This window comes from Phalacrocorax carbo, chromosome 2, assembly GCF_963921805.1.
Source record: "Phalacrocorax carbo chromosome 2, bPhaCar2.1, whole genome shotgun sequence".
Classification (NCBI taxonomy): Eukaryota; Metazoa; Chordata; class Aves; order Suliformes; family Phalacrocoracidae; genus Phalacrocorax; species Phalacrocorax carbo.
Window position 1 is genome coordinate 28,507,143 of NC_087514.1, and position 24,808 is coordinate 28,531,950.

At 36.6% G+C, this 24,808-nt stretch overlaps 1 protein-coding gene across 2 annotated transcripts; it reads left to right on the forward strand.

The window, feature by feature from the left end:
• Positions 1-24,726, forward strand: NBN (nibrin). 2 transcript variants are annotated; one of them, XM_064442441.1, is made up of 16 exons: positions 5-297; positions 1,889-2,022; positions 3,161-3,306; positions 4,660-4,819; positions 5,212-5,315; positions 9,826-9,943; positions 10,215-10,405; positions 11,545-11,645; positions 13,828-13,969; positions 14,419-14,682; positions 14,969-15,437; positions 17,452-17,541; positions 18,990-19,145; positions 20,129-20,242; positions 21,235-21,284; positions 24,529-24,726. In XM_064442441.1, exons 1-16 carry the CDS (start codon positions 267-269, stop codon positions 24,557-24,559), a joined length of 2,301 nt encoding a protein of 766 aa, XP_064298511.1. In that variant the 5' UTR covers positions 5-266; the 3' UTR covers positions 24,560-24,726. The 2 variants fall into 2 exon arrangements, with proteins under 2 accessions (XP_064298512.1, XP_064298511.1); XM_064442442.1 differs by lacking the exon at positions 17,452-17,541 and having other exon boundaries at positions 1-297.
• Positions 24,727-24,808: the final 82 nt, after the last annotated feature.

The window sequence follows — 24,808 nt, forward strand, 5'->3', positions numbered from 1 at the left end:
CCTGCCTGCCTTTCCGTTCCCTCCCTTCCTTCCCCTCCTCCTCCTCCTCCTTCCCCTCCCACTCCCCCGCCGCGCGCCGAAGGCCGGGCCCGGGCCTGGCAGAGGAGGGAGGCGGCGGGGCCGGCGGCAGCGCAGAGCCAGGGGTCTTCTCTTCCCTCCCCAGCCGTGCCCCGAGCTCGCCGGGGGTCGCTGGGCAAAGCCGGACCCTCGCGCTGAGGCTTCCCCCCGCCCCGGCCCCGCCGAGGTGCCCCTCGCCGCCCTCCAGGATGTGGAAGCTGGTTCCCGCCGCGGGAAGAGGTGAGGGAGCGCCAGGCCCGCCGCCGCTCGGGCGGAATGGGCCCGGGCACCGCGGGCCGCCGGCCCTGCCCCGCTCGGCCCCGCCCCAGCCTGCGCCGAGGCCCCGGGGCTCCGGCCTGTGGCGCCGGCCCGCTGTCACCGCCGGACGCCGGGTCTGCGGCTCCCGCTGGGGTCTGCAGGCCGGCTGGCGTGTCCGTGCCGCCCGGGCCAGGCTGCCTTGGTCCGGTGGTGACACAAGGCCTCGCCCTGGCCGCTCGCCCGCGGCTGAGCCTCCGTTTTCCCCTTGAGCCCCGAGCGCTGCACACCACAGCTCCTGTTGCATTTAATAGGTCTTTTTGCTTTTCTCTTTTATACGCCTGGGATGTCTTCAGGTCCTGTTGCAGCCAGTGAAGCAGGTCTCACAGTGCTGCTTTAAAATACCCGAAGCACTGAGCTTAGATGCAGCCAACCTCAGGAGTCTCTCCTTTCAGAAAAGATGTCTAAATATTATGTTAATGTTTCAAGGACCTAGTGTAGAGTTGAAGACATCTTGTTTCTTGGATGCAGGGTTTTGAATCCAGATTGCCACTGGGCCTTTCTTCATAAGCTAACTTATCCATAGGAGCTTTGATACATTGATAACTTTGACAATATGTATCCTATAATATATGCATTTCTTCTTGACATAAACTCTGCTGTATAATAAGCAGTCCTATCACAACTGTGTCTGCTCTTTACATCCTGATTCATTGGGGATGAATTTTGGATGTTTGGTTTATCTTCTAGTGGCAACAGTACCTAATCCTATTGAACTGAGTCATCTCTTGCTGCTCTCGGAGCAAAAGCCAAAACACTGGTATTGTCATTGTATTCAGGATGGTAATTTCTGCGCAGTTTGTATTTGGAAAGTTATTGCACAGGGTTGATAACTAGAATTTGATCTGTAACTATTAATTCATTTTCATCAAGGAATGCTTCTGGTTGTGTTGACCAGTAGGTAGTGCACACCTTTTGGATGCAGTCAAGCCATTCACTGAAAGGCCACCATATGGTCTACAGGACAGATACCAAAAATAAGCTAAAGCATAGGTCAGAGACTGAACTTACTAAGTATCAGTTTGGTTTACATTGCAGATCTTCCTACATTCATTAGGAGGACATTTTCCTTTGAACTTCTTAACAAGTTACGTAAATAAATTATGTACCCTCAAAAACTATGTACCATTAAAACTTCTGATTTGGAAAAGCTATCTAACACAGTAAATTGTTTTTTTCTTCTATATGTAACAACATTCAAGAAGTAATAAAAGAGAAAAGTTAAGAAGCAAAGCATTAGTAAAAATATATTGTCTGTGAAAAAAGTGTGCTGCCACTTTTGTAACTGCTTTGTTTATCATGAAATGTATCATTTTATAGTGGCCAAAGCAAGGAAGAGAGGAAGAAAGAGATTTTTGTCTATAAACTAAATGCATAATTCTAGTCAGCCTAATAAATGATGCATGACAAAGTTGAGTCGCAGGTATACTACAAACTTTTGAATGTTTCCTAAGTGCTTTGAGTGTTTTGGAGTTTTTTGTAAATTGATACTTTTCTGTCTCTTGTTTCTTTTCAGGAGAGCCATATCGGCTTTTAAGTGGTACAGAATATGTTGTTGGACGCAAAAACTGCACAATTTTAATTCAGGACGACCAGTCCATCAGTCGAAGTCATGCAGTTCTGACAGTAAGTCGTCCTGAAACAACCCCTGTAAGTAGCCAGCATTTTACTGCATTATCAATACACTATGTGGATAATTCATGTGACTGTACATACTCTCATTGCGCTCTCACTGGTGTTTCATGCCTGGGGTAGAACCACTGATCACCTGTCTTTTCTTAATCTTGCCTTATTTTTTATTTCTCTGGCTTGCTTGCCTCTGTTGAGAAATTCAGTGGCATAACTCTACAGGTCAAAGCTCCCATTTGAGCATTCCTTTTATGCCAGAGTAAAGTTTCACTAGGAATTTGCATTAAAATAATCATAGCTGAAAAATTATGCAGTTAAATTTCTGTACCTAGAGAAATTTTAGGTCTTGGTGCGGTAAAGTACTTCAGTTGTCTTACTACAGGCTTAGTTTATGTTTCATTCCATATGGTTAATTCTGTATTTGCTTAGGGGACCGAAAGTAAAAATGTCCCAAGGACAACTAGTAAGCAGCAATTTAGTATCACTTATGTGGTGCAATGCTTATGGACATTTTGAAGCCAGTCAGCAGGAATATAATTTATGTAACCAGATGTAGAGTTCGAAATGAAATGGATCAAACTTATTTGCCCTTTTAATACTGCAAATAGTGTATAATTACGTAGCAAAATTTCATAAAAACAGGCTGACAGTGTTCTCATTGGCTTGTGAACTGCTTGGGAAATGTGACAGTGTCTAACCTCTTCTCAAGACACGCTGGTGTCACCATGCCCTGCAGCTTGTGGAAGACTAGCAGTGCTTGTGGAAGAAAGTGAGGGAAAGTGACTCGGGCAGCTATGCCAGGGCTGAACGGTAGGTAAAAGCATCAATAAATCTCAGAGCCTTGCTCAATCGCACTAGCAGAAGCTTTGAATGATTGCCTTGCACAGCTTTCAAAAAGACTTGAGTATAAGAAGCACAAAAATTCTGAAGCTAAAACTATGTATGTTTTCTCTCATTCCTTCACAGTGAAAACCAGAAGATGAATAGTTACGCGAAGCCAGCCTCACTGTCCAAAATCTTTATTTAGGGTGGTACCATGTGGGCTTTTCCGTATTTATCCGTATTTATCTACTGCTTTGATCCATAATGGTGGTAACCAGATTCTGATAAACTATCCAATTTGGATAAACTATAGCGGCTTATTTATGTTTATTTTCAGAGCCAGTCTCTCTCAGTCCCTATATTAACAGTAAGAGATACATCAAAGTATGGTACCTTTGTTAATGGATCAAAACTCAATGGTGCTTCAGTGTCCTTGCAGTCTGGTGACAGAATCAACTTTGGAGTCTTTGAGAGCAAGTTTAGGTAAGTGCTTTGATTATAAAATATCAAGTAGAAAACTGCAGTTTTGAGAAGAGTATTTTTGCACATCATACAACTTGGAAAGCGGTACAATGATGATGAGTTTTTAGGAAGCAAAGGAGGTGAGTACTATTTTACCTATGTTCCATACCTGCTTCTGCAATAGTTTTCCATGACGTGTTTTTATAATATAATCTGTTTGACACTAAGAGATTAAAATTGTTCATAGTAAAGCATTGGCATTTTGGAAGATGTTGTATCATGTACAGTTAGTGTTTTCAGGCTGTCTTAGACAAAGAACAAAATCCTAAAACATAAATGGTTCTAAAGAAGGGATGAAAGTTTAGGACAGGGAGAGACCTTGTCTGAGCCCTGTGTTAGCTGTTGGTAATGCAAGGAGAAAAGAGCTGAGATAGCTGGAGGATGCTTTGTGCAGCACTAGCAGTTGAATGCTTGTTGCTGTGATGTACGGTTGTGTTCTCCTTAGTGAACCAAACTTGCTAATTTTTCAAATTTAACACGGTAGTCAGTGCTCTCTGTTTGAATATATGAAACATTCCTTGAAGTAAAGTAGCAGGTAAGTAGAACAAATTGTAATGACCATTAAAAACAACATTAAAGCAACCAGAAGTTGGCTTAATTCCTTAAAATTTTACTTTCTTTTGTCACTGCTGCTGGTATTATTTGATAGAAAATGTAATTCTCCTCCACTTATTACAATAAAGAATTTTTGATATTTTAGATAAGCATACCTGAAATGTGGTACAGGAATCAAGCCGTCAGACCGGATACATTGTGACTGTTGTACCAGAAAGATTATTTAAATTTCTTTCTGCTTTGTAGACTAAAGCAAATGAAATCATAGAATTTGATAGGCTGTAACTCCATATGGAAGATCTACAAATATAAGTAGGCTTATGGTCAAAGGTAACGGCAGTGTTAGGAAAAAAAGTTACTTGAATTTGCATTCTGTTACACTTATTTTTTAAATATTCATCTGTTTTTAGACCATTCTGGTGAACATACTTTTGCCTTTGGAAGCACATGCTCAATTTCTTCTGATATTCCCTGATCTTGCAGTATTCTTGAAGCACTAATTCTGTGTTGATGTCTGTGAAGGACCCAGAAGTCCTCAGGAGTATTTCAGACATCAAGTCAAAATGCTGTTAATCTTTCTGAATAAAAATCAGTGTTCACTCTCTTCAGGAAATTTACCCAGATCAAAGACTATGCTTTAAAGAGTCATGGGTCTTCCATCCCCCTCCCCAATTTCCCTGAGACACAAACAAGATAGTTAAGTCAGCTTTGTTTATCGTAATGATTGGCTGAGATAACTAATTATCTTTTTCGTTTCAGAGTAGAGTATGAACCTTTGGTTGTCTGCTCCTCGTGTTTAGATGTTGCTCAGAAAACTGCTTTAAGTCAAGCCATCCAGCAGCTTGGAGGCCTTGTAGTAAATGAATGGATGAAAGAGTGTACTCACCTTGTAATGGTATCAGTAAAAGTTACTGTTAAGGTATGTTGAGCTTTTGCATATTGATGGTGTTGCTTTGCAGTTTTCCCACAAATGCAAACTAAATTCTAGACCTGCTCAAGATTTTCCACTGTTCCAAGTTTAGAAAGAGATGTATGTTGATGGGAGGTTGGAGGGAAAGAAAATGAAAAGAGTCAATTTTGAAGACTGTTACTGATTTTCATCAGTTGCCTTGTACATTTTCATAACTTTGGTTAAGGCAGCAATTAAAAGCTAGGCTGTTTGAAGCAAAACTATCCTTTTTTTCAGTAGCAGAATTCAATATTGTTCTGTGTGACTTTTTCCACCTTAAGATATTAAAAAGCTAATGTCAGTTGAACCATATTCTAGCTGAACTTTTTCCATACAGTAAATATATATTTTCTGTATTTCAGACTATATGTGCTTTGATTTGTGGTCGGCCAATTATAAAACCAGAGTTTTTTGTTGAATTAATCAAAGCGATTCAGTCCAGGCAACAGTTGCCAAATCATGAAAGGCAAGTATTGTGTTTTCAGTGTCACAGAATTAGCAAATTATCAAATAACTGTACATTTATCTGATTATATTTGACGGAATATGTGAATTACAGTAACTTTATTTGTGGAAGAATGCTTAATATGGCACACATTTTAATATTCAGGCAATTTTCTTGCTCTCATCCCTAGAGCTCTTGGAATTGACTGTATGCTACAGACGTTATTTATAGGAACTCGTTCTGTTTGATATGTTTGAAGCAACATTTAAACTCTTTGGGGAGTTGGTACATTAAAATAAAGGAAATTATATTTTTATAAAAGAAATTATATCAGACATGTTTTATTATGTAGATATATTTTCCCAGTATGCAGTTAGTTACTGAGTTTACAGTAAACTTTGCTCAAAAGAGCCTGACCATTAATGGTTAGCCTAAGCATTGAATTCCCTGAAAAGCATGGGTTTTTAATTATCTGTTAAGAGATGAAGTGAGACTAATGTGTGTTGGTCTTCACTATATGAGAATAAAATACTCATTGTTTTCATGGTTAAATTAACTTGAAAAGGGAATTCTTATTTTGGAATAAATAAATACAGTAGAACAGTCCTTTCAGTTATTTTTTCCGTGTAGAAAAGTGTAAAATTATCCTATTATTGTATGAGATAATTTCATCTGAGCCTGTATTGTTACTATTTTTACCTTCAAAAGGGAGACAGTTGTGGTTGGTTGGTTTGGGGTTTTTTTTATATGAACATGTGATTTATGCAGGTGAGAAATTTCCATCATGTAGTTTTAAAGTAAACCACATGGGTCCTTGTGGTTTTATCACTTCCACTCTTTGTATGCTTTGGAAGATACTCCGAAGTTAAATACATAATGAGCAGAAATTGTAAGAACACTCAGCATTTGAAAAACAATGTGGAACGTCCAATGTCAAGTTAAGAATGAGAAAGATTTGTGAAATTACTTTAAATGCATTCAAGACATTATGATGTCAGGTGGATGCTGGACACTGGACATTTGAGTTGGGGGAAGTAAGTGGTGAAGAAGTCACTTTGCTTTCACATGTGTATGGATATACATACATACATAATGTATTAGGACATAGCAATTTAATTTATTTTCTTTAGTGGATCTGATGATAGCTGTTGGTAGAATAGTGTGAAGAATGGGGAAGAAAGGGCAACCAAACAAACCTCAGGGGTGCACATTTGGTAATGGGAGCAAAGCTGCAGAGGATTCACAATACACTGCACTTGCTACGTGTGAAAATATATTTCACAGAATGTCACAGTACCTTGTTAGAACAATACAGGTGCCAATCTGGAGCAATTGGTAGCAAATACTCTTTAGTTTCTAGATGCTGTTTTACAGTTGCAGGGGTTTATGTGATATGTCAAATCAGTCATGTGTGAGTGGTTTGAAGTTCCCTTGTTTACAGTTTCAGACGAAAGGGGGAAACTTCATAAATTGTAACTTTTCCTTCTACTTATAGTTCTACATTGTTTTGTAGGGACTTTAGAAAACTAAACAAACTATTCAGAGTTCTCTCTGAAATTTTGGATGTAAAGTTTTCTGGCAGAATTTTTTTTTTTTTAAGTACAGGTAGTACCCGCCATCAAAAGCTAGCAATTGGTTGTTCAATCTGAAATTTGCTTGGTCTAATGTTACAGAGCTGGAAGGCTGCTCTTACTGTCTCTTACACTAACAAGCTGGCAGTGTTTGGGCTCTTGAAACCAAGGTATATGTTGTCCATTCCTTTAATAGAGAAGTGGCAGTATAATTGAGCTGTTAAGTGTTCCCTAAAGTAGAATCAGATGGATATGTTTCCCTCTTCTAATGTTTTTGTTAACTTTTCAGACCCTCAAGGGAATTGAGTTCACTAAATGTGATTGACACTAGTAGTACATCCATTATTTAGGGATAATTCACAGAGTTCTACATCAAGCTAAATGAGACAGCTGGTATAATACACAGATCTATATTTAAAATAATTACAGTGTCTTAAATAGGTGATATTTTTAAGATTAAGCTTGTGGAAAGATACTGAAAATTTACTTTGCAACTGTTTGCATTCAATTTCCAAAAATGCTTTTAACTTCCACAGGAAATCTCTACTTTGTACACTATAGCTAGAGCTGACCTGAGCTGGTATATCCACAAGACACTAAACAACTTGGATATGAAATAAGGTTGGATATGAAATAAGAAAGGCATATTGATGTGGTAATACCGGGTGACACTGTTAATTAAATCTTGATTACTACTGTAGATCTGATAAAAATCTTAGGGAAATAAAATCTTGATGTTAAAACTTGTTTTTGTTTATACTAAGACTTCATAGAATTGCAAACCTGCAGTTCACATAATGAACGTGGCTTCTTACTTGAGGCTTTTTATGATGAAATGTATTACCGCAGTCCCCTGATATGCTCTGATAACTTATGCAAGGAAGAAGAACAACTGAAGATGTCACTAACAGCTGCTGAAGTGCAGCCCTATATGAAATAACTTGTTTTACTACAGCAGTCCAGTGTAAGTAGTGCAGGGCTTTGAAAAAGTAGTAAAGTAACTGAGCTTTTAATATAAACTTCTCAAGAATCAAAATCTGTTTATTGAAAGATTCAAGACAGTAGAGGGTCTTTTCTGGATAATGGCGTTACTGTTCAAAGCTTATGGGGAGAGAGTACAAAGAGTACAAAGAGCACTTCAGGATATTAAGATGGAAAAAGACTGTTGCCTTTGAGCTTGCATCAGGATTGGATTAGAGTTTCAAATGAAAATCAAAGGCTTCTTTGAGGAGGAAATGATCAGTTGAAGGTTTATGCTGAAATTAAAAACAGATTTGAAATGTATTTCTAGAGAAGCTATAGTCTAGTTGTGAAGTAATGGAAACTGCTGTCTCTTCCTTTTTAGTCGTCCTTTGTTTTTTAAAAATAACTTTGTCCCCTGTATTTATCTTAGGTTAATAACTGTCTCTGTGGGGCTCAGTACTGGAAGTCTTCTGGCTTGGTAACTAAAATCTGAGTTGCCCTATATTCTTAAAATCAGTAGAATTTATAATTTCTGCCTCAGTGGAACAATCTTTTTTGTAAACAGACTTGAATGGGTTGCTGAAACTTACCAAATACAAATTTTTAAAAATCTGATTATTTTATGCTGTTTAATTTCCATTCTATACATAAAGCTTCAGGGACTGATGGTGAAGAACACAGAACAAAAATTATATAAAACTAACTGTAACTATATAGTACATTTTAGCCAGTCATAATTGAAGTTACATATTCGGATGCAGCAGAAAATGTACATGCTCATTTTTGTGTTCAGCTCTAAGTCTGTGAATCTTTGCAGTGTCTGAAGAATGTTTATATGTTTGCAGATGGTGAAATTTCCTATGCAATAAATGCATTTTTTTTCAGAAGCTTAAATATGTCAGTATTTCATGGAGTATGTGTCTTGCTTAGAATCTGCTAATCTTTGCATAAATGAGGAAAAAATAATTTTAAAACATACCCGTGTGTGTATGTATGTATACATCTATATATGTAAGTTATTGGGCTGTTAAACCAGATTTTGGGAGTATGTTTCAGCTCCTTTTTTTTCCTGTATAGTAGTATGAGAAGGATGTATAACCAGCAGTCAGTAGTTCTTTGTTCAGCCAGAGTATGTACATAAACTGCTGTTTAGGTACAGATGTAGTATAGCACAGTTGAAATCAACCTATAGTTTCCCTCCTTTCTAGCATGTGCCTTCACCTTGCTCTGTCAGAACTGCTGCAGTAGTGAATATGTGGCTCAAAGGTTGTGTAAATACTATCTTGAAATTATCAGTTAGATGCTTGTCTTAACCCTAAAGGCTTTTTATGGTGGGCATGCTCTCTTTAACTAGAGCTGACATCACAGGCTGTGACAAAAATTAGAGCTTCAGGATAGAATTTAACTTCTGCCTAATCTGTTCCCCACCTAAACGCCTGTTCACTTGTCTTGTATTGGACAAAACAACTGAGAATCTGCAGGGTGAATCAGTTCAGTTCTCTAGCCCACCAGCAAGAAAAGTGTACTTATTTGCTGTCATCTAGTGTGGTGGTACACAATTCCTTGATCCAGTAGAAGAGAAGGAGGGGTGGCTGTCCCCACCTGAAGAGTAGAAGAAGCAAGATGGCTAATTTTGTGTGGTTTTACTATTAGCTAGAGTAAGTGCAGGATGAGATTGCAGTCTCCTTTGTCAGTAGTGTTAGTGGAGAACGTAGATATGTGTACAGCAGATGCTTAACGTGGATAGGTTGAATACATTCTTAAAAGCGTTGTCCCCTTAGTTACTGAAGTAGAAAGTCTTGATCTTAGCTTAGATTTTGAGAAATTAGAGGGTCTGTTTCTTTTTAACAGTCTCTTGAAAAAATATTTATATAAATAGTTTTAAGGGAGCAATACAGTATTTTAGCTTCAGAGTTTTACTCTAAAACAGAAAGGACTATGAGTCAGTACTGATAGGTAAATCTGAGTTTTGTAACTTTACTTTTCTGTTCTTGCAGCTTTTATCCTCCAGTGGATGAGCCTTCCATTGGCACTGAAAAACTGGATTTGTCTGAGCATCATGAAAGGAAAAAAATATTCAGTGGAAAAACTTTTGTGTTCCTAACTGCCAAGCAGGTAATTAGGCTTTACATTGCAAAAAGTGTTGCAGGGTTAGCTAAGCACAGATGCTGTCCTCTTTGAATTCACACTCATTCTGGGTTCATCAGGAAAGAAGGATTTCTGTGTATTTATCTTCTTACAATATGATGGCCTTAAGCAAGATGAAATACAGGGGGAGAAAGAGAGCACATCACATCTGCATTAGTGCATCAGTGATAAGCATTATGCTGATACTTCTAAACTGACTGTATTTTAAGATTTTTTTCTTTATTTGCATTCTTTTTAGCACAAGAAACTGGGTCCAGCAGTTATTCTTGGAGGAGGGGAAGCACAATTGATGACGGAGGGAAGAAAAGAAACATCCTTACTGGTTTCTCCTGAAGTTTGTGTTGTTGATGTAGGGTTGACAAACTCTCAGATCCCAGGATCTGACTCCATGAGAAACTGGACCAATTCCATTCTGACTGTCTTGCAAAGGTGCAGCATTGTTCTCTTGTCTCTAGTCATGGTGTTTGCATACATATTTAAACAGTAGGATGCTTATAAAAAGGGTATTTTCTTCATTGCTGTAACTATTAAGCACAGTAACTAAAATTCCTTGAAGCAGGAATGAAAGGACTTGGCAGTTCTGTGAGGATTTGGTGTTTTTTTCTTTTTTTTTTTTTTTCTTCAGCTCCAACTTTCCAAAAATTAATTGTAATGAAGCTGCTTTGAAATTACAGACATCAAGTGTTTTTCCGTCTATTTAAAATGAGTTAAAAATTAATATATTCTAAGAATGAGAAGTAGATAATCTGTGACTTCAATAAATATATGTATTTATTTAGTGGAAAACAGATGAGATGGCACCTTGAGGTCATGTGGTTCATTGCTGTCTAATTATTCGTATACAGTGTTTCTGAAGAGCCGCTTCTGTTTAATAACAAACAGGTTTTGTTTTGATGGTGTTGTTTTCTGTTTGAGAGGGCAGAATTAATAATGCAATACACATATTTCACTTTTGAACATGATGACATATTTCACATAATGAACATTATCTTAATTAAAAACAATTTCACATTCTGAAAAAGTGCCCATTTTTATAGTTAGGATTTTCATGATGCTATTTTATTAAAACAGTGAGAGAAAACAAAATCCCAACCCTTAACTTGAATCTAGTTCTTCTGAATTTTCCTGCTAAATAGAGAAAACTGTACTTGAGCTCTTCTCATGGCTGTAATATAGAAGAGGGGTGTGTGTACGTGCCTAACTCATAAGAAGTGCTCAAATCTTTCAAGTCACTTTTACGTTCTCACACATGTTTGAATCAGAGGTGGACCACGGTTGGTTAAATGCCAAGAAATCAGGTAGGGAGAGATGTATTGGCCACCTTACTGGGACTTGACAGTGGCTACAGCAGTAGAAAACAGGGAAGTTCATACGTATGGCACATGGGCATAATGAGGGATAATTATGGTGTCTTACTGTGCTGTGAAAAATTGTAGTAGAGACTGATTTTTGAAGGGAGGAATGGAACATTTTGTTGTTAGTTGTATCTGTGCCCATTCACCTGTCATCTTTGAATCTGTATTGAGAAACATTTTTGGTTTTTTTTGTCTTTATTTGTATATTAACAGCAAGGATCTCAGAACTATTCCTGAGGCAGAAATTGGATTGGCAGTTATCTTCATGTCTACGGAAAAATACTGCAACCCTCAAAAGCAGCCTGGTAGCAAAGGTAATTGGAAGAAGGGTAGTAATAAGTTAATAGCATTAAAGAGGCAGTATTTCTTTTTGTACAGGGGCATCAATGGCTAATGTTCTTTTGTTTTGTTTTGTTTTGCAAGACCACCAGAATAGAATGACGCTGTTTGAAAAATGTATACAAGTCTGAAGAGGTAATTGCTTTCTAATGGTCTTGCAGTAAACTGCAATGAAAATAATATGACTCTTAGATGTAAATAAAAAAGTAGAAGATCTAAAATTAGCATAAAAAGCAGACACCCAGTACCTTCATCTTTAAAGGAAAGGTACTTTAAAACAATCTTCTGAAGTTCACCTTTTTAGTGGCCAGTGGAGTTAATATCATGTGGTAGTCTGAATTCCATACTATTCTATCTTTTGTGAAAAGACTGGGGTAATAAGGAGGTAAAAGGTGAATGTTAGAAATCAAGAGAATAAGAATTTAATGAATTTGTAAAGACTTGCCTTTTTTTTTTTGCACAAAAAAAATTTGCTTTGGGGAAAGTCAGCTGCCCCCTGCTCAGTTCAAAATCAAACATAATCATGATATAACAAGTGAAAACAATGAGACGTGACTGCCACGTTTACTAAAGTAATAGTTTGGGGGTGGACATTCCGAGTCTCGACTTGAAACTTAGCTTGTGTTTGCTAATACAGTAGTAATAAAAATCTTTGAGAGACAGAAGGAGTTTTTGTTTGTCTAATTTTCTTTTCCTGCTTCCAAAATTGTTAGTTTCTATTTTGTTTCTAGAAATTTGTCAGTTATGTGCATAATTTTAGGTTGTGTTTTGTTCTACAAAGTGTTGCATTAGGTTAGCAAATCCTACATTTTTTTAAAAAATCAGAAAAATACCCCATAAGTTTGTCTTTACATATAGGAACGTTACTTATTTAAAAATTTATTTTGAAGAGAGAAAGATGTACACGCAGTACTTTGCAGAGCTCTGAAAAATATTTTGGTTGACTGGTATTCTTGTATGAATAACTTGTATGTGGTCTGTTGTCTATTCAGTTTAGAAAAACTGTAGAAAATAAATTGATTCTCAGGCAAAATTTAAAGATACTGACCCTGCAGACATCTAGATAAATCAGAAATGCTGATTCTTGTTTCCAGTCTGAATGATTCAATGGGATAAAAATTAAATTGTCCAACTGAATTGCTTAAAAGGACTGTATATCAGGCTTTTAAAGGTAGCTGTGTTTACAGTTTGTTTGCTAGGAGGGAAAAAAAATGCTATTGTTTGCAAGTTACAAAAAACTTCCACATATGTGTTGCAAATCAAAGGGATTGTAAACAAGACTTCTTTCTCTGATCTGGTTTTGGAAAATGAATACCAAGATACATAACATGTAGTTGCTCGAGGAGGAGACCTAGATGTCCCTATAGGTTACTCCTCTATAGGTTGCACTGGTAGGAAAAAATTATGTATGAAGAAGGGCTTATCTGAAAGGATAATACTGTCATATTATCAATCTGAATGAGATGCTGAAAGAATGTAAAGGGCTGAGAAATGAGTAGTAACTAAAAAAAAAAAGTATCTAGAAGCACGATGCGACACGTTTAAAGTAGAAAATGTTAGTATCCTTTGACTTGGAGAAGACATAACTATATGAAGACAAGGACAAGCAAAAGGGCAGACAATATAAAAGGTGTTCTATATGCTCTTCTTTCTGTTTGACAGAGAAATGATGTGAGTAACTACATAGGGAGCAGCAAACAATGTTTTAAGGCAATCCCCTGACTATGGGCATTATGAGAAATTGGCTGTAGAAGACATTTACGCTAAGGTTTTTTGATAACAAATATTGGCTCTGTATTAATAGAACTAATCCCAAATATAATAATCACATGTTAGAGATGATCATAAAGCAGTAAATGTAAGGAATTTTGTGCTCTGAGAGCTTTGCATAAAATATTTATTGCATGATATATTAATGGAATATTTGACTAAAAACGAATCCCAGAATATGGTCTTTTAGAACTGTTTCTTTCAGTTTTTTGTTCTGTTTTGGTTTGGTTTTTTTTTAATTAATAGATCTGCTCAATTTTTATTAAAATTGCATAAGGCCATTTTATAAAAATCTCACCTGATCAGTTACCAATGTGTCATAATACATACAAAGAAATACAGATTTGATATTAACCTATTAATTCTTTTCTTGTGTTGATCTTGTAGCTGTAACTAAAAGTACTTCTGCGTCAGCCGTTGCAGGGCGAGCCATTTCTCAGAGTTTGGCTGTGGATGAAACCATAATGCCAGCTGCTGCAGATAACAGCACAGAATATGTAGCTGATACAGAAATAGAAGAGCAGACATGGTAAAGTAATCATGGAAATAGTTTCTAAGCTAATGCTTGCAAATAAAGCAATCTTTTGTGGCAGAGGAACTGTGTCATTGCCATGGACAAAGATATAGAGTGTTTGAAATGGCAGTTACTAAATTGCTGTCACTTGTCTGCAGTGACATAATTTCTCCTTTTGTGTGGCAGATAACAGAAAACATCACATAAAGCTTATGACTCTTTCAGATGCAAATGTAGATACTGCTTATCTTCTTTGACTGTCTTAACTATTTAAATTTTTCAAGCTGTTTCACAGTTACAAAAATATATTTTTGTAGCAGATTTTACAGTTTGTTTTTAGCACACCTACGTTGTTTCTAAGTATGTTCAACGTACAAGTACAGCTTTTTAAAAAAGTGGTCTTCTACAGTGTACCTCTGGTAACTTCTTGTGTGTTCACGTATTATTTTTTCTCTCTAATGTAGTATGGAGATAGAGAATACTCCCCAGATGGACAGAAGCAAGGAAATGGCTTTCCAGGATATAACCACTGTAAAGAAAAACCCTAGCACAAGTGGCAACGTAAATGCAGAAACAATGACACCTAGAATGAACAGAACGTCTGGGTTTAGTCAAAAGAGCTGTCCTGTCCCACCATCTAAAACTTCACAAGCTGGTAGACCTAGTGAGTCTGCTTCACGTCACCAGTCTAACTCAATTACAAATTACTTCCAGGCAGCTAGAAAAAGGTATGTTGAAATGTTCTTGACGTTACTTCCCTTATCGTTATGTTGGTGCTGTTTCTGGAAAATAATTTTAACTCAAGGGATGTATGTTTAATTCAAAACATAATTCAAAAGGTAATTTTTAGATCAGCTTCCTAGAATGGCAAGCTTTTCCTCAAGGGCTCTTAACGTTCAGATTTCACAATGCAGTCACTAAAACCCGAGGAAGCTGTTAATGTTGCAGATGCAGCTAGTCATATTAAAATATGCTTTTGTGATTTCTTTCTTTTGCGATTACTTTCTGGCTAAGGGAAAGAGCTGAAGGAGAAGAAACATCTGTACCCAAACTAGCAAAACTGGAGGAAAGGTCATTGCCTGTTTCCAAGTGCACTGAACCCACAGCTCCATTAGTGTGGAACAGTCAAGCAGAACAGCATCAAAAGGAAAATAACATCCTGGACCCAAACCCAAATCTTGCATTAAAAGACACAGGTACAAAGGTTATGAGGGAAAGTGGCAAACTAGCAAGTGATAAAACAGACATTGAAATTACTTCTAGTGAAAAGCATGCACCAAAGAAGAGAAAGGAGTTAGATGATTTATCTGAAAATACAGAGACTCTAGAAGTTGTGTTTGGAAGCAGAGACCTATACTGGGAAGATCAAATGGCAGATCACGACCAGGAAGCTCAAGGAAATATTAAAAAAAAAAGATGTTTGGAAGCCAAAGGTGGGATTCAAGACGTAAATGTAAAGCAGAGAGAGGAGAAGAAAATATTGGTAAGTTACATTCTTCTAGTGTGCCTAATCTTGACATTTACAACTCTGTTAGAAGGATGCAGATAGCCTCTTTAAGGGACAGGCTGCCTGCATACAGAAAGTGGCTTTGTAAAGTTTGTTTGCTTAAACCTCTCAAATCGCTTTAAACTAAAAATTGAAATGATGTTATCTATTCCATGTGGACTTTGCAGCGTTACACCTATCTAAATGTTTTTTCATTCTTCAGGCCATTGTTTCTTTGGTAATTCAAAGCTGCGTGTGTTCTGAAAGTTTTCCTCTCTTTTTGCTTGAAGTACTGTAGGTGGAACAGCAGAATATATCTCTGGTCCAAGAAAAACTTCTCATATGTTGTTGTCTTAATTAGAATGGTGATATTTATACTAAAACAATACTAAATTATATTTATATAATGAATTTTCTGAAGAAACCTTTAGTTGACCTCTTCCCTTGAATACCACAGCCGTGTCCCATGTCTTTCAAGTCAGAATCTCTAGATGTCACATGGAAGATTATTAAAATTCCTGTATGAGGCAATTGAAATCATTAATGTCCTGTTAGAAAAACAAACAAAAACCCCACAGCTTTGATTAGTTTTCTTGATTATTCCTCTGGTTCTGCTTTTGAGAATAAGGCTGTTTTCTAAGAGAAAACAATTGATTTTGAGTTATCAGAAGCCACTTCATTAAAAAAAAAATTAGGTTTGTAGAAGAAAACAATGTTGAGAGTTCTAACAAAGTGACTATTAACAAAGCAGAGGGGAATAAGAGAGAAGGAAGAGATTTAATTTTTATTTATTTAAAAAAAAAATAAAATATAAAAGCTTACTGTCCAGTCAATTCTTATACAGCGTAGGCAGTGTTTAAATGCTGTAATAACGAAGTGTGAATGTATGATTGAGTAACTGGAATTTGCAAGATTCCTTGGATCAGATGAGAATTAGTAATAGTCTGTGCATCCTTAGCTCAGACTAGCTTCAACCTGTTCAGACTCTTTTCCTGGTACTTTACAGGAGCTTGCTTCTGGCAAAGTGTGACTTTTGAACTTTGTTATAATGCTAACTTTTTGTATTAGTAACCGGCAAGTTTTAAAAGATGAGTAAGCCTTGTAATTGTAAGCCCTTTATACTATCAGAGAGGAGGTACTTTCTATCCAGTCTAACCATACTGAGAGACTAAAGTGGCTGCTTGGAATAGTCTTTCAAATTTTATTGTGGTCTGGGAAGTTTTGCTAGCTTAACTTCTTGCCAGGTTCATAAAGGAAAACAAATTCTTACATAAAACTAAAATGTTATTTTATCAGATAAGCACTTAAAGATTTTTACTGACAAGAGGTCTTCTAACAGTTTAATGAATAATAACATATTTTATTCACATAAATTATTTTTCCAGTGAATAGGAAGGAGATTTCATTATAAAGCTCCACAAGCATATTTATGTTACCTATTTTCTTTAAGTATAGATGCACCTTGTGTATCTGCCGAGACAGAGGATGTGAGTAATGGACTCAAAACCTAAGGGTGCATAAAGCTGATCTGATTTTTTTTTTTCAACCACTGAAAATAATTTATGAAAGGGAAATCTGGTTTTAAACCACAGGAAGAAAGCAACCTGCAGAATACTTTCCTATTCTAGTAATGAAATATCCATTCTGCACACGTGTACATTCAACATATGAAAATGAAAATGCTACTTATATTTATATTTAAAAGCTTTTACAGTGTTTTCCAGAATCTGGCAGGACTTTAAAGATGATACACATGGTCAACACTTATTTCTGTTTTATAAAAAAAAAAAAAAACTGTGAGAAAATAATGGTGATTTTTTAAAAAGAAAGCAATCGTTATAGTGTACTAAAATAAGACAAATTTTAAAGTACAGTGCAGTTTCTTTTCTGTCTAAATATTTATATTGTTTTGAAAATGCTTATTCCACTACAAAGAGCAGAAAAAGAATTTATATAATTAAATTTGCATTTAATTTCAGTGTTATATTTTAAATAATTTTTAATCTAATAGAAAGAAGAGGAACTTGGATCAGTTCTAACTTCAGAAACGGAAAGTGAGATCAAGCAAGGCTTACCAGTCTTGATAAGAAACCAGTTAATTGTAAGTTTGAACAGCAAACTTTGAAAAAGGATCCACAAATACTGTTCTTAAAAGCAAAATTTTGATGCATTTTCTTAATGCTTCTCAAAGTAAAGAAGGTTCTGAAGATTGTACTCCTTAAAATAATCATGTGTAAATTTAAATAGTACAGTCCAGCTTACTGACTGTGAAAAGACGGAGAGCACTGTACTCCATCTGCATGCTTTTGTAGTGGCTTTTCGATGGCTACTTAAAATACTTAATACAATTACATTAGGTTTCTGTAGCTTAACCTTTCAATGTGGTTAATACTTGTACTGATATTTTTGTTAGGTTACTGCATAAAAACCTGACAAGAACGTAATCTTGTCTGCTCTAAGGACAGCACAACTAGAACAGCAGAGATGGACCATTGAGAAAATAGACTTAACATACACTGATTAACAGTAAATAGTGTGCTAACTTTGTTATAGGTGAGGTGAGTGAAGAAAAGAGGGGAGAATTACTGGGAAGGGCAGTGAGGCAGAGGTAAAGGAGAAGAGGCTAAATGAGACCGAAACATAAAGATTCTGAAGAGATAAAGGAGAGTGTATCCAGTCAACAAGGGGCAGGATAAAACCTTTTCACATAAATGCAGAAAACGGTCCAAGAAGAAGGAATGCTGTGCAGGCGTACGAAAGCACAGGGTCAGCTCAGATTGATGGACTTTTAGTTTATACTTTGCTGTAAAACAGCTGTACTGCATCTAGGCTGGAGCTGTCCATGACGATAGTTTAACGTTACTTGTGAACTGTCCTGCACCCAGACTTCCTTTTTTAATCCACATAGGTCTAGCACCAAGCATCAAATCGTGCATACAAACTTGCTGACATATGAGTATTCTCATGTACAAGAGAGAGTTGCTTCATGGATCAGATCCAGCTTGCAGCCCTAAAGTTGGCCCAAGTGGTAAATCTGTAGGCTAGAATTGAGGTGAAGACCTTCAACTTTGTCTTCCTTAGAGTTAGCTGGAGTTTCCATTAGAGTAAGCATACTTGATAAATCAGTTCGGGTAAGAAGCAAGGTGGAGGGGAGGAGAGAAGTAATTCTTAGGTATTAGCTAAATTGAAAAAAAGTATTTTTTTATACTTGAAGTTTCATCTTGAAGTAAAATCCTAGTGAAATGCGCTACACTGGCTTCATTATTATTACTGCAGTTCTTAATGATCCTATCTTTTCAACAGATGTAAATATGATAGAAATAAATTTACTGAGGTCCCAGCTCTATTGGTAGCATATAAGGAGGCCGAGAGGTACATCCATCTTCTTGTCTTCTAGCACTGCTGCTGCTTCCACTCGTCCTTTTGTAATCCTAACTTTTGCCTCAGCTGTGCTCATGATAATTTCTTTCTCTAACGTTTATACTGTTAGATATGCTATATGTCTGTTTATACCCATGAAGTGCTCCTTCCTTTTTCATCCCACGTAAGGCCCACAATGAACTTGAAGACGACTCCAGCAATCTTCCTAGCAGACTTCTGTTGACTGAGTTTAGATCATTGGTTGTCAGCCATCCAAGCCAGAACAGTCAGATTACTGGAAGTACCAGCTATGGGGGAAAGAAAAATTTCAAGATGTTCAAAAAGGTTAGTGTGTGTGTGAAATGGTCACAAGATGGCACTGTCTAAAAATACTAAAAAGTATTGCATTAACACTATAATGTTATGACTTTTTTTTTATTGATAGTAATTACAGAAAGAAACAATTTAAATACCATATTATACTGCTAACAAGTATTTTCCTAGTTGGCTAAAGAAGTACCAGGCTGACAAAGGCTTACCTGATGCTAGATCACGCTAGATTAGATACCTGTATTCTCTTTTCCAAGCTGTTACTTGGAATAAGTCATTAAGTGATAACTTCTGGTTGTACCTCCAAAAGCTAGCAATTTGCCTTCTCCAAAGACCTACATATAAAGCATATGCTGATTCAGAATCTTGATTTTATCTAATAAATCTTGGGTTTCTAATAGAACTAAACCTAGTATCTTAAAGAAGATGATTGCTTGCTTGGGTCCTGAAGATAATTTCAAGAAGATTCTTAGTGTTCAATGTAAAAATACCACTTCAGCTCATACTAAAAATAATTAACAGTTTACTGAAATGCATTTTTTTTTAATGTAGAGAATGTGAATCACATAATGCAACTTCCAGATTTCTGGGAGCCTGCTCTCATTTTTAGATAGCATTTTAAATTTCTGATAGTATTTTCTTTTCTGCTGTTTTGTAATAGATTCTTATGCATTCTGATGATAAAATAGAATCTATCAGTAAAAGTCAGTTTATGATGTTTTCAGATGCTATTTAATGTATTGTCAGATCTATTTAGCATATGTAACTTGTCAGCTTTTTTTTGTTTCCTTTCGTAAAAAGGAGTTGTTAGCTTTCTGTAAATGCTTTTTTCACTTCAATCTCTTTTAAATATGATCTCTGATAAACGTTGTTCAGAGAAAGGCTGACTGACTTTCCTCTGTGATATCTGAATAGACTTTCTGAATTTGTTAAAACAGACCTTTTACTTGCAGTGTGCTTGCCTTGTATTGTAATTGTAAGAATTTATTGTCTGACAGGTAGCTTATCCAGGAGCAGGACAACTTCCATACATTATTGGAGGATCAGATTTGATTGCTCACCATGCTAAAAAGAATTCAGAGCTAGAAGACTGGTTAAGGCAAGAAATTGAGGTAAGGAATTCTTCCTCAAAGATGAGCAAACAAAAACCTGACTCATGTAAGTGGTCATACCAACCTATGGCCATTTCTGAAATACTGCCGAATTTTATTTTTTAAATAAAACCTCAGCCAATTAGCTCTCCACACATGCTCATAGCTTTCCTTATGTGTATGTTACTACTTGAATTCAGCGGTCAGTGGTAAGGCTCATTTTTTTTTGCTGATTATATTTTAATTCATTTTACATGCAACATTCATATAATTGGAAAAATTGATTTAAACAAAATCAATAATCTAAAAGAGAATCATCTTTTTTTAATAAGCAAAAAGAAGCATTATGGACACTTGTGACTTCTAACTTTGCGACAGAACTAGGAAGAACTTCTATGTGGTAATCTGTGTTCAAATTGCTGTGTAGTATGATTGATAGTCTACGTTGAACAGAACAGAAAATACTTGAGTAGAATTCGGTTGCAGTAGATTGAAGAGATATAGTAAGAATAAATGCAATATTTTTCTCTGTTATAAAAACCTTCTCCTTTGTATGTAAAAGTTCTAAAAAATACTATATTTTTATCATAGTCATTCTCTAGCACTTTCATTTTCCAGTAGGTTCTTTAAAAGTACTTGCTGGTGAGCTGTATTCTGTTTCCATAGCCTGACTGAGATCCTGTTACATCAGTGCTTTTTGGGGGGGGTTTTGTTGGTCCCTGAGTATAGATAATGCAAATTAACATTCCTGTTACACACCAATAATCAGATAAAAATGTCCCTATTTATATAATAACGCTTAAAAATCAAAAAATGTATTTCTCTCCAAAACTTATATCTTGCACAAACTAATCCATTCCATTAGTTGGTAGCAGTAGCCAAACTTGAGTAGTACAAATATCTAAAACTTATTTCTTCAGGAAAAACTGTTAACACCAGGGATATATCGTTCTTCAGTATTTTTCATTAGCTTCACCCTTAACATCAAGTATTGAATAAACTTATTTTCTCAGGAACAGAACCGACATGCAAGAGAAGAATCACTTTCTGAAGATCTCTTTAGGTAATAATTTTATGTTTGTACTTAAAAAATACGTATAATCTGCATCACATCTTTTTTTGGACAAATTCCAATTTTGTAAAAGACTGACTATTCTTTTGAAAATTCCATGTATTCCTATGTATGGGATATACCCCAAATGACTCATCAACTTCTCTCAAAATTTTCATGCCTTAAACTTTGCATTTAATTCAGACTTGCTACATTTTTTTAATAAGAACATTCTCAAACAATAAATGCTGCTATTTCCTATCTCATGTGCACAAGCTTGACTGTTCACAAGGCTGGAAGAGATTCCGGGGTCAGGCTTTCTGCCATCAGTGGTTGCTAGAGCCTAATGAAGTGTTTTGATCTTACAATTAAAGTAAATCATCTGAACTTCCAAGAAAAAGTGATGGCATCTGCCGCTTTTTCATTCTGGCCACAGCACTTGTCTGTCCCTGTGCTAAGTCGCTTGAGGGAGCTAAAGCAACAGCTTTTCTGTGGAAAAGTGATCGGCAGGACTGCTTGCTTTTTTTTCTTTTATCTTTGAAGTTGTTATTCCCAGAATTTGAAACAATTATTTAAAAAAACCCCCAAACCCTAAGTAAATCCATTGGTGTGGCCCCTCTTATCTTTGAGACATTAAGGTGCTTTTAAACCCATTCACAGTGAAAGATCTCCTACCTTTTTTCACTTGTTAGAATCCCCCTGAATGCGTTACCATCTTCCCAGGTTTCAGACTGAGGAAAGGAGGCATTTTTACACTCATCATTCTGTGCTCATGACAGTATAGTAGAGTCATTAATTCTGTCTTAATCAGTGCTTATGTCATAGGAGTTCGAGGGACTTCTTTGGTAGGTCCAGGTTCACCTTGGCTGTTTGCCATTGCTTTTTGGCATAACTCACTACATTGGCATCTAAAATACAGTCTGTTTCAGCAGGTTTTCTTCAATAACCCTCACTTCAGTTGTCTGCCACTTCCCTTAATCTCGCTATTGAAAGAGTGAATCATCCTATTCAGTTGATTTCCTGTCCATTGACTTTCAACTGTAATCCTAATTTAATGATTTATAACCACTTTAATATTAAAAAAGGTTCTAAGGCAAATTTGTCATTTTATCCAGCTTTTACATCTGCAATTACAACCTTTAAATATATGTCCATTATGAAGACATCTATAAAAACATGGTGCAGCTTGGTTGCTGTGCTGGAATATTAACTGGTCCAAAGTATCTTGATTAATTTTGGCCTTTCAGAACAGATCAGTGGAAACTTAGATAATTCGCATGCATTCATGCTTGGAAAAGTTTTTACCTCAGCTCCAGTTCATTTAGGAGAGTTGTACTTACAGAAGTTTCCACAGTGAAAAATATTAAAACGTGCAATTTAATGTTTAGCAGTTTGTAACCTACTTCCAATTTTGTCCTTAATCCTGAGTAAAAATGCTTGGCATAATGCTAACGTTAACGGCTGCAGTTTCCCATGAAAATTGCATTTGGAAATGCCATGAGCCAAAGCCATGCAGTACTCCAAGGTAAAGATGAGCTAGAAAGAAAAGCTGTACCCTCAGCTGCTGCTGAGTTACATATTGAGATAGCGGAGGAAGGGAAGGCATATCATGCTATCTGCAAAGACTACAGATAAATGTATTATGTTCAGTAATAGCCCTTTGTATCCTTCACTCCATGTTCCCAGCAAGGTCTTTTGTTTCTTTGTGCGTTCACTCACAGCAGTGGAATCCCTGTAGTCCTTTTTCCGTTTCAAGCCACAGGCACTGTACCGTTCCCTTTCTCTGATAATGTTGTTTGATTTCTTTCTGTCTGGAAAACATCACCCAGGCTTTATTTAACATGGAAAATGGCTGGAGGTGAGTTCAGGGAGATTACATAAAAAGATGTTCATGATTGTTAGTGCCAGCATCTCTACAGTCACCGGCAGAGCTGAAGCTGTTGGTGTCCTGATAGCAGGTTTCTATCATGAATCATCCCCTTCTCCTATCTGCTTATCTTTCCCCTCTCAACCCCCACCCCCCACCCCAAATAGGATTTGGTGTCCAGAACATATTTAAATGTTTTAACTGATGTGTTACAATGCTATAGCAATCAATTCAAATAAATGCTTTGAGATTTAATATAAGCATCTCATTTGGTTTAGCAAAGATTTCACTATTTTCTTAGTTTTTATGTGAAGAAAAAAGCAACCACTGTTTGACTTCTCACCTGCCGTGTGTTTGACTAACACTCAAAATTGTGCATTTAGGTAGAAAAATGTGTATGGTGAAGAAGGATGTTTTTGTCCAAATCACGATCAAAGAAACATGATACCACATATCAACACATGTAAGAGCCATTCAGAAAATCCTACTGCATTAACAGCTTGCGCTGTTAGCTAACAGTTAATAGAACGTTTCTTTCAAAGGGTACACGTTTCATTTTTGCCAGCAGTCTGAGCTGTATAGCAACAGCAGTGACTTCTAATACCTTCTAGTTATGTGGTGATGTAATTTGGCTCACAAGTAGTCACATTTTCCTGCCTAAGCAAAAAAAGTCTTGATGAATGAGAACAGAATTAGTGGAAGTAAAACTGCCTGATCATTCAGTTGTGTCCATCAGTTATTCACGCATGAATACAAAACACATCAGAGTTTCAAAGAAGTGACATGGGATTTTGGGAGATGAAGCACAAATGGAGACAAAGGGAAGGCCAAGGGATGGTAGTGTCAAGCAGAGGCAAGCTATAAGCATAGTGCAGTACATCAGGTAACTAGTATATCTGGAAAGTAGATATAAATTACTAAAAATCAGAAGCTATGTAAAGGGGAAGGTAAGGAAGGGAACTGCTTTATGTGGGAGTAGGAAGCAGCAGAAGGGTTTTGTCTGAATGAGTTGTGGCCAGATGTTGTACATTGTGAATATACAGGACCCCTTTCCCTTCCTCCCTTTATTTTGTTTTAGTGAGGAACTTACCGATGGGACGTTACAAGCTTGGAGAAGTTTGTTCCTGCATCAGATTTAAAGATCTTTGGTAGCTAGGAAGTCAGTGAAAATTTTAGGAAAGATTGCGCCTAGTTCATGCACAGGTTCTAGCTTATGTGTCCTTCAGTCAAATTTTAGCAACTGTAGTTACAGAAGTGCAGCCAGGGAAGGGACTGAACACTGACCAATCCTTTGTCATGAATATATAATAAAGCTATCAACATCACATTGTTAGCTTTGAATATCATTAAGTTTTACTAATTTGTGACAAATTTTCTTTTTTGTTGCAGATACAATCCTAACGTGAAAAGGAGAAGATAAATTGTGACCTGAATTTACAGTGATTATCTAGCAAAATCTGCTTTCTGTTCCTTAGGTTTGCTGGCTGCAGTGTGTAATATATACCTATGTATGACTGTTTGAGCCATCTATTATTGTAAGACTTGTTTTTAAGTCTTGCTCATATTAAAGAAAAGTTTCTTCTACTACTTGGTGCTTACGGATTGCACGTTTCCAAGACCTTAACGTTATTTGCTTCAGAGGTAATGCTCAGCAAAATACCATAGATGC